The sequence below is a fragment of the Macrosteles quadrilineatus genome, unplaced genomic scaffold (assembly GCF_028750875.1).
Source record: "Macrosteles quadrilineatus isolate MER2022 unplaced genomic scaffold, UCM_ALF_1.0 Scaffold_3__2_contigs__length_128488019, whole genome shotgun sequence".
NCBI classification, from domain to species: domain Eukaryota; kingdom Metazoa; phylum Arthropoda; class Insecta; order Hemiptera; family Cicadellidae; genus Macrosteles; species Macrosteles quadrilineatus.
Genome location: NW_026542596.1, coordinates 81,462,539 through 81,473,005, shown reverse-complemented (window position 1 = coordinate 81,473,005; position 10,467 = coordinate 81,462,539). Strand labels below are relative to the sequence as shown.

The window sequence follows — 10,467 nt, the reverse complement described above, 5'->3', positions numbered from 1 at the left end:
CACGCGACGGCCCTGCTTAGTTGTGCTTAGAGTCCTAAACCTGACTACTGTATACTAACTTGATAGAATTACTTGTGGAAAGAAAAATGCAGCATTTAGATGTAATTGAATATGTGCTGTTTATTAGGTTATGATATCTGTAATTATCTCTCATTTATATCATCTATTATTTTTAATGGTAAAAGGAAAATAAACAGCAATTTTTTCCAACAATATGAATATAATTAACTGACACCTGTATACCCTTAAACTTCTAAATTACAAAAATATGTACAAAACTCAATAATCATAACACAACCACAGCATATAATATAAATATATATATATAAACAGTAGTATTGCCCTCATAGATACCTCAATGATAATAACTTGGTTAGAAGTAATTAATTATTCAATAGCATTGAGTAATTGAAATTTACAGGGACAAAATTGTAAATACAGGAGTCATTAATGAAAGACTACTAGAAGAGAGCATTGTATACAAAATCTAACATCAGTCTAAAAATTTCTAAATCAGTTTTTTTAATAGGACTATCAAACGTTAAAGGTACTTTGTTTGATACATGAAAGAACTGCATATCACAGATGTGGCAAGTCATATAGTTTTGATTTCTCCAGTGCAATGGCCACAACATGATGGCGAAAACAAAAGAGCAGATGAAGTAACGGCTACAGCGGCTCCCATCACGGCGCTGTAAGCAGCGTCCGCGTTCTCCAACTCTGGTACGGGATGTTTCAATAGCTGCAGGCAAAAAAAATCACGTATCAGTGCATGTTTTAACTTGAGGTTTACAATTAAAAAAGATTAAGTTCTCAAAATTTAATTTATGATTTAACAGATCACAGTTTTTGTCTAACGAGTAAGGGTTTACTAAAAAAGAGTAAAAATAATGCTAGACTTGCACAAATTCTCTCTCCTTATAGTATTTTATACAACTAAATGGCCTAAGATTGCATTTAATGTTTTAAACAGTTAAGCAAAATAATTAAATGGATATACTATTTTTTCAATAACATTTAACTGTCATACAGCTACTTTGGGCTTACTTTATACTTTTTTTGGGCTATGCTACTTTTTGTATTAACTTCAATAGGTCTTCTGACACTTATCGATTTGGGTATTTTTACTTATTCGTCTTAGAACCACAAATAAAATATGTTAGGGTCATTTTAGAGAAGTTTGATTTTTTCTTAAGATGATTTTCAGTAATGCCTCTTACAAGCTCCAGTCGAAGCCAAGCAAACTAGCTGAAATCTGACACCAACACCGTATTCTTTACTTCCCTAACTACTATTTCAGCCGGCCGTCACACAGAAGCGATGATAAGTTTGATTGTAGTGATGGATATAAAATCTATGCTCCAACCAAGTAAGAATCGTATTCTGTGACTACATTTCTAAAATCCAATAGGTCAATCCCTATAAAAGTACATTGCCAGTTGGTGGATGTGAATGGGGAAAAGTGTTATGCGTAGAAACAATTTGCTTTGACTTAATTGTAGAAAAACTACACTTAAGTCAAAGCAAAAAAAGTTTACACATCCAATCATGGACAGATAGAACTTTGAAATTTTTGTATTATGTTTGCAATAAATATATTTTATTCACTTTGTGTGCAGGGAGAAGCAAAATAGTATATTTCGTACCTAGGGCCGAAAATGAGGTTTTGCCGGCTAGAGATAGTTTTTAAGTTCAAGACGAAGTCGAGAACTTAAAACGATCGAGAGCTGCAAAACCATTTCGGTCTGTGGTACGAACGCTATTTTTCACCACATTATACCCTAATACCACTATATAGCACAATAAAAATGCACACTGATACTCAACACAACTACATCTTTAAGGTTATGTTAAGAAATAATTTGAGCAATCAGCAAAAATAATAATAAAGAGTTGCTAAGCAGCGGTGACAATAAAACAATTCTATTGCAATGCTATGGATACTGATTGTGTATTTATTTAATATGCATTAATGTTTTAAGAAAGTAAGCGGACAGCTGATTTTGCAGCCCTAGGGATGTAAAAACCTGCTCTGTCCCCAAATACGATGACAGCTGGCATGGCCAGCAAAACGTAACTTTCAGCCACCAATTAACGTATGTAAAACAGCTAAAAACATCATAGTGTGGTGAAAAACCAATTTTGATCCACATAAATTACATCAGCCTATTCAGATAAACTGACAAGTATTATCGTTTGAGTAGGCCTACCTCCAAAGCTACTGTCTCTGCAGCTGTGTTGGCAGGTCCTAGGTGGCTCAGGTCCGCTGGCTTGGACGGGACGATACCGTTGCCTAGCAACTGCAGCCTCACCACAGCACTCAACTGCATGTTCACCTGGACAACACAACTGAGCTGACACAAGCATATGCAATTACTCAATAACTCAGCATTCATCTCCATACACTATTAAAAGCTTCAGTTCAAAGCTTTTGGCAAAACAACTCTTTCTTTAAATCTAATTGGATATGATCCTGTATTTACATTCTGGAAGTCCTCACTTTCCTAAAGTCAAATTATTCTAACTTTCACTCCGAAACCACCCACTCATATCTGCTTCGCAATAACTTCAATGTGAGAATTCAAGCCCAGTTATTGGGTCTTTGAACGCCAAACACTAGGGAGGAAACGACATTTCGGGTGGATTTTCAGTGTTTTTCTTCCTTTAGCCTAGCCTAAATCAGCTGAAATACTTATCTCTACTGTATGCATGGGCGTCCACCTAATCTTTTTATATGGGGGCTGGCAGGACCGGTGGTACGGAATAATCCCTAGTATAGAGGATGCTGGTGAATGTTTAACATTTAGGTTCAAATGTTTGATTGGTGGCACACTGCCGTCTGCACCATGAAGGGGCAAACTGACTCAACAAATTTTGACTCAGTTCTCTTCATTCTGTGGCGGTGTGACTTAATCCATTTGAAACAACTTTAAGCGATCGGAAGTGTAGTATAACGGCGCAGACCCCTTTGGACATTTTTGTACCTAAATTTGTTTTGTCAATTTATTGTTTTATGCATAGCCTAATTTTTTAAATAAAAAAACCTACCCTCTAAGGGTTTTTTTAAAACCCTCATAGGTTGGTCCTCATAATACAGTATTTTATCATCAATCTGTAACCGTCTAACTCTATTTTTTATTTTACAGTTCAATTTTCCATTTTATACAAGAGCACTGGTCTGATAATAATTGTTTTATACATTTAACTTTTATTTGTTTTTACTCCACAATCTGGAAAAAAAATTTTAACGTGGGGTCTCATGGGGGGGCTTGAGTCCATATGGATGGATGCCAATGACTGTATGCTAATTTGAGCTAAATATAAAAATTACCAACAAATAAGTTTCAAAAGTTTAAATGAATAGGTTAAATTTCTACATAGTAACTTAAGTTAAGAGAGATTTTTAATATTTACAAAAAAATTTTCCTTGTGTTAGAATGACATAATTTTAATAAAAAAAAAAAACTGAAATCCAAATATCATGATGCAAAGTACACAATAATATACTGTTTGACCTAAACTTCTTGACATACATATATATGATTCTGCTTACCTCACTCAAATCAAGAACATTGGTACTGTTGAGTTTGTGGATACCACTTCGGAGAGACGTGACATCAAAATTGTCACACAAAACACACAAATCTCTGTAACATTCAAATAGACGTACTAAATAAAATTATTTAATTTTACTTTACATGTACACAAATCAATTACTGTACTAATATCGTATGAATTAGGATAGTTTTACTATGAATGAAAATACAAGGGGTGCCGTACCCGAATTGTACATTTTAATAGGTAGAGTTCAAAACTGTGATTACCAACCTCAATCAGGTTACATTAGAATTGTCACTTAAGTTATTATTCATATTTAATAACTGCTTCCTCTCTTGATTACCATTTGACTGTGGATTTTAACACCAAAGACGACAATAATGTCTTCATTCCCAGAGGAAGATCTTCAGGATTTTGCCGAGTTCGCAAAGTATGATTAATTCTGTTTCATTCTGTTCTCTAAGAAGAGAATAACCTGAGGATGTGGCAGTCGCCACGAAACATGTAGTTGTTTATCTACCAACACTAAACGGATATTGTAAGGTAACAATAATAATTTAATTAATATAAAGCAATATCCAGAAGTAGGACAATGAATTCTAATTCTGTTACCGTGGCATTTGTCAAAGATTTTCTAAGATTGAGGAAGACCATGATAATGTTCCCACAACCGTGGGAGTCGTTATTTTGCCATGATCTGGAGGATGACGATTAATGTTTCCGTGATTCCGAAAGCAATGATGATGGTTCCGTAACCGCAGGGGATAAACAAGATTTGTTGTCGCGGTTGCGGGAAACAGTGATGATCTCCATACGACCATTGAAAATAGTCATGATATTACCCCAATAACATTGTCAATTGTCACCGATAGGTGACGGCACGGTCAGATTAAGCGAGGAGTCAAATTAACCAAAGTCTGGGGTTTAGTGTATTTTTTACATTAAAAACATTTTTATCATGCATCAATACAGTTATAGGCCTATTGAGAATACTTTTTACTTTAAATAAGATTGGAGGGACAGAAAACTACTTTAAGGAAAGCTTACAACAGTTTTTGCAAAAATATTTAATGGAGCTAGGGTTTTTACTTAATAATCTTTAAATGTAACTAAACTCAAACAATACTTTATACTCACTTGTGTGTGCTAACAAGGTACTCTCTCACTCTCCGTCGTTCTTCCAATATATTTTTGGTCATGTCTTGAAGATCCTGCACTCTACGGGTCAAGAGTGCTTTCCACTTGGCCAATTCTTCAACCATGATACTAAAAAATATGGATAAAATTTAGTAATAGAATAAATGTTTTCTGGCCTAAGTACTAGTTACATTTTGGCCTACATTTATTTAACATTTATTATCATTTAATTACCTAGACCCCTACCTTTCATCCAAAACAACAATGTGTTGGTAGAAATATGTTGTTAAATACTGTACCTACTTATTTTAGCGATTTTCACTCCCATTTTGTTGTATGCCATAATGCTCTGGGGATATAGTAGTCTAGATTCTATCCATGTGTTTTGCTTTGCAAAGTAAAGCCTTTGACTATTTAGTCAATGGTAAAACAGTAAGGATTTTGGCCAATTTAGCTAAAAATCAGGATGACTGTAAGCAAGGTTTTATTAACTATAATATAATATGACTGTCCATTGCATTTATATTTCAAAATCGTAAAGGAAAACCAGAGCGATTTTAAATGTTTTGACAAAGTTCATGGTTATGTGACAGGTGGCCGAATGAAACAACAAAAATGCGCTACGAATAAATAATTTATTAAACTCAACTTATAACAAAACAATAATAATGTATTTAGCTTCCAACTTGCTGTATGGAATCTATTTATGTTTAGTTTACAAATACAACACGAATAAGTTATTGGGGGAAAGGCGACGCAACTTTAACTTTACATTACCGACCGAGCCGAATTTTGAATTTAGACTAACTAGACCGAGTGCTCCCTGTCCATCACCCAGAGTTAGGCGTGGAGGGGAACCAGCCAATCACGTTGCGGCTATGCCGCGTGACGTCAGTGCAAACACTGGACGGTGCTGCCGCGTAACAATCACTCAGGGCATTAGGCAAACTGTAGCTACGCATTAACTGGATTTCATGAGCGACTTGCTGAGCTGTATCAGCAAATTCCAGCCATGCGCGGTACACTTTCCGAGAACGTTGGCCCGGCCCAGCACTGAGCCACGCTGACGGAATATTCCATGGTGAGGCAACTGGCTGACACAAAAAGCTGGGAGGTTAACAGTCCAATATTACAGACCCTCTTTTTATATTTGAAATAAAGCAAAGCTTTTGTGACGGTACTGACAGGGTTTCCTGAGGGTGTAACAAAAACCTCCCCAACTGATATGTAATCTGGAATAAATCCATATGGAATATATCGTATTTATGTAATATGGTCTGGGAATTTTTGGGGCCGTCACAGTTATAACACTAAAAGGGCATAAGATATTGTCCCACCCTCTTCTAGATTGCGGAAAACAATAGTCAGCCACAGATTAAGTGTTTTAATAAATTGCCACATTAGATCAGAAACCTTGAAATCCAACCATTTTTAAAAAGGAACTGTCAAGCTGGTTTATAACTAAAGTTGTCTATTCTCTTAATGATTTTTTTTATATAGGGCCTAGATACATTTTAATTTAATCTTTTATGAGCTTTGATCCAGTGATGTTTTAGTGATTAGTTGTAATCAATTTATTGAATTTTTCTTCTGTTTAAATTGATTTGTTGCTGAATGTTATTTCTTTGTTAAATGTTTTATTCTGTTGTATCAGTTAGTCTGACAAGTATTAATTATACTATTTTCTTTTATACTACAGATTACTGTGCTTGTGTTCTTTGACATTGTCTACAGCAATGTAATGTTGACAAATGACAAATGGATTCTGAATCTATGTAAAATATGATTTAAACTGGGTTCAGTAAAGAATCAATTGGATTAAAGAGACTCGACTGTAGTAGGCCTACAGCTGTAGCTTACCTGCTTGCCAGAAATTTGCTCCGCCAGACTTCACACTGGCCTGCTAGCCACTCTGTTTGTTCCTGGTGCGTATTTAATTTCTGCGCTGAGTTCAGCAAAGCCCGAGCAAGATGCAGCTTGTCCTCAGTCAGAATGTGGACTCTAGTTTCCATATCTTCCCCCACCGAGGCGACAAGCAGATTTTTCAAGTCACCATTCACCTTAAAATCAATTTTTTTACGAGATTTTTTTATAATTTAAGCTTCATTTTTATATGTTACAAAACTGTATTCTAAGCAGAATGTAGAAGCCAGTTTTATTTTAAAATATTTAATTACCATGTATGCTTCAACAACGAAAAAGGCCGCTGCCGTGGATATAGAAACAATAAATATACATACCTGAATTTGAAACTTCAACTGATTTTCAAGCTGCACGTTTTCTTTTCTTAAACGGTCAATTTCTTTTTCATACTGTTCGTTATTTGACTCTAACAAATGGGTACTCTGAACACAGGAGTCTACTGTTTGAAGGCAGTCAGTTTCAAGGTTTTGTTCCAACACTGGCAGTGAGCCGGTGGACATTTTCTTTGATTTCTTTTTGTGTATTTTCTTTTCTTGGGGAACCATGGGGTTTACTGCACATTTGTAAGGCTCATAAGGAACAAATTTTGGTTCTTTACCATGCAATTTCATTGCATTTTGATCATGTTTAGGAGGCTTGACAATGATCGGTGCTGGTCTCAGCTGAACGATTTTCCCAGTAATTTTTGGAGGTTGAGGCATGAAGTTTTGAAAATCTTCAGGAATGTAAATTAACTTATCTCGTAAACATTCAGCCTTTTTAACTGTAGTTTTCTTGTCTATACTTATTTCTGAACTTGTTGGTTCATCAGTATTTTCCATTCCATCTCCCTCAGTCCTTTTGCTGCAAGTGGGTTCTTGGAAAGATTTCTCCATTGAGTGATAATGTATTTCAGCAAAATCTGAAATGAGTACATATACTTTCAACTTCAATTGATTTCTCGGCACCAAAAGTAAAGAAACTGTCACCATATTGATTTATTTGCTGATGAGCCAATTTACACCAACAATTTATGGTCAATAAAGAGTTCTGACCCAACACACACCATTAATCACTTTATTTCAATGAGTAGGCATACACAACAATGTGATACAAAGGAGACAAACCCATTAATTACAACACTTGTTGTTCACAAAAAGAAGTCTGATTAAAAAGCAAATGAAAATTTATTTTTAGTATGCATTGGAGATTTTAGGATGTAGAGTTTTTTGTGAGGATTTAAATTCTGATCACAATTAATTAGGCTATATTTTGACCTAAATTCAATTAAAGGTAAGTTAATCTAAGTAAATTCAATTTAGAATTATTTTTTTTATGTAGAACACATTTGGATAAAACTGTGTCAATCAATGTTAATTTTATACCCAACGTTAATGAAAATGTCTTCTTTAATGTGGTAGTGGAGATAATGTGGAGAGAAGTCAAAAATGCTGGGGGAAATATGAGATCTATGATGTTTGCAGATGACATAATGCTATGGGAGAGAGATGAAGGGGAGTTACAAGACAACTGATATAGCCTATGGACAGAGGTTGTAAGAGAGAAAGAGAGAGAGAGAGGATTGCAAATAAGTAAGGAAAAGAGCAAAGGTGATTGGAAGGGATGGAGAGTTGGAACAACCTTTAAAAGTGGAGGGGAACCGCTTGGGTTAGTTGAAATTACATAGGCCTACCGATAGTTACCAATGGTGCAGATGTTTGAAATGTAACAGAGAGGGAATGGAGTAGGGTTCAGGCGGGGAAAATGATATTTGTAAAAGTTATTAAAGGGAAAACAAGATTGGATAGGAATAAAGAGTTAAAAGTTTGAGACGAGTAGACAAGTAGTTTGGCCACTTAAGAAGAACGGAAAATAGAATCCCCCCGAAAATGAGTGAGCTTCACATGAACGGAAGAAGACCAAAAGGGTAGACCTCGAAGAAGCTGGATAAGAGGAGTGCATTCACAGTATGTGGAGGAAAAGGAATTGTGGAGGGACAGAAGAAGATGGAGAGGCCTAGTGAACACCCAGACCCGGAGATAACCGGAACGGAAGAGCATATGTATGTACGAAAAGGATAGGTAACATTGTATCAAACCGACCATGAGTCAATAAACTAGGCCTACTCTCACTGTAGCTGGTCACCAGATCAGGTAGCCTACCTCATGTCTTTAGAAAGCAGATATGATTAGTAGCTTAGCTTCAAGAAAAAAAAAATGACTGCAAACCCATGCAGCCTATGTTTTAAGCAACAGTTGCATTGGTCAATGCAAAAATCACCCTTGGAGATAAGCTCAGAACTACAATAGACTCCCTCTTATCCGGACTCCTTGGGACCGAGGCCAGTCCGGATAACGGTTTTCCGGTTAAACTGACGTCCCCCAAAAAAAACTCGTTTAAACGGAACGTTTAAATTACTGTGATATTCAACTTAAATTTAGGAGGAGCACTGTATTCAGACACGTGATCACTGGACTTAAATCTTTCCCACGAAAACGGTAGTTTCAGTACCGCCCACTTCCTGCCGATCTAGTCCGGTTAAACCAATGTGCTGATAAAAATTTTCTGGTTAAAGAGATGTCATTTCCACTGAGTGTAGTCCGGTTAAACCGGGAGAGTTGTCCGGATAAAAGGGAGTCTAAAGAAGGTACTATGCTAAGTGTTGGATTTACGGGACCAGTATTGTTATCACAGTTTAAGATATAGCCTCTCAAGCCAGGATAAAGACAAGCTAGACTAAGGGGCAAAATCCTACCTAGGCCTAGCTTAAGTCTTAGAGTGCCACTCATGAGGAGTATAAACCTATTTAGGTAGACTAGCCTACTTTGGCATTATTTGGAGTTCACCCTTATAGGCCTACAGCACTCTGCGGCGGTTATGTTAGGTTGGGTTATCATAAATAGAAAGTATGAATCATCTGTTATCAGTATGTATCCAAAGTACCCCTATTAACTTAATCGTACAGCTCGGTGAGAGCGGGGCCCATTTAAGAAAACAGTACCCTAGACAGTTTGGGTGGACATTGATGGGTCTGGTTTTGGGTAGACTTCCATATCTGTTGGCAAAAACAACCGAATGAAAATATTGATTATTGGATTGTGTAATTTGATATATCTTTTGGTGAGTTTTAGGTTAACCTAACCTAACTAACCAATTATGATATATCAAATAATCGATATTTTCATTTGATTGTTTGTGACAAAAGATACGGAAGTCTACCCCTAGATTCGGGTAAGTTGCATATTTGATCACGCCTTTTGCTTCTTTTTATTTCTTCACGTGTATTTTCAATTAGGCCTAGGCCTTAACATAGGCTATATGAAAAAGAAAGGTTAAATCGATAAATAATTCATGGACGTAAAATAAACAGTTGTTAAAATTCTTGAAAATGTTTTGCGAGACCTTCCCTTCATGTAGCCTAGGCCTATCCCTAGACTATCAAACCGAGAAATGAATACTAGCCTAGTCTAGCCTTAGGTCTTATCGATAGTAGGCTACTAAATGAAATAAAATAGTATGGAATTAGGCAACTATGTTCATATATATACGGATGTGATATACTCTACATCGAAACCTATCCTGTAAAATGACAGATACTCCAATTATGCTAGCTAGTGAATACAATCATAATAGGATAGTAAAGTAAGTTAGTTTGTGATTTTATACAAAAGAGTATTTACCCAGATTCTCGTTCATATTTTCTGTTATCAATTAGAAACAGGCGAAATTGATTAAGATGCAGTTAAAAAACAATACATTCAATCATGCCATTGCCACATCACAACAGCTCAGTTCATTCATATAAATTATTTAATTTAAAGTAGTGTATTGTATTGAGGTGAAAAATGAAAGTTATTTTATCGTCGTCGT

At 35.8% G+C, this 10,467-nt stretch overlaps 1 protein-coding gene across 1 annotated transcript; it reads right to left on the bottom strand.

Annotated features, from left to right (window-relative positions):
- Positions 1–305: 305 nt before the first annotated feature.
- Positions 306–10,467, bottom strand: LOC128989960 (golgin-45-like). The gene is made up of 7 exons (XM_054412131.1): positions 10,278–10,467; positions 6,936–7,519; positions 6,556–6,755; positions 4,696–4,824; positions 3,554–3,647; positions 2,211–2,336; positions 306–742 (listed from the first exon to the last, which is right to left on the bottom strand). Exons 1-7 carry the CDS (start codon positions 10,291–10,293, stop codon positions 596–598), a joined length of 1,296 nt encoding a protein of 431 aa, XP_054268106.1. The 5' UTR covers positions 10,294–10,467; the 3' UTR covers positions 306–595.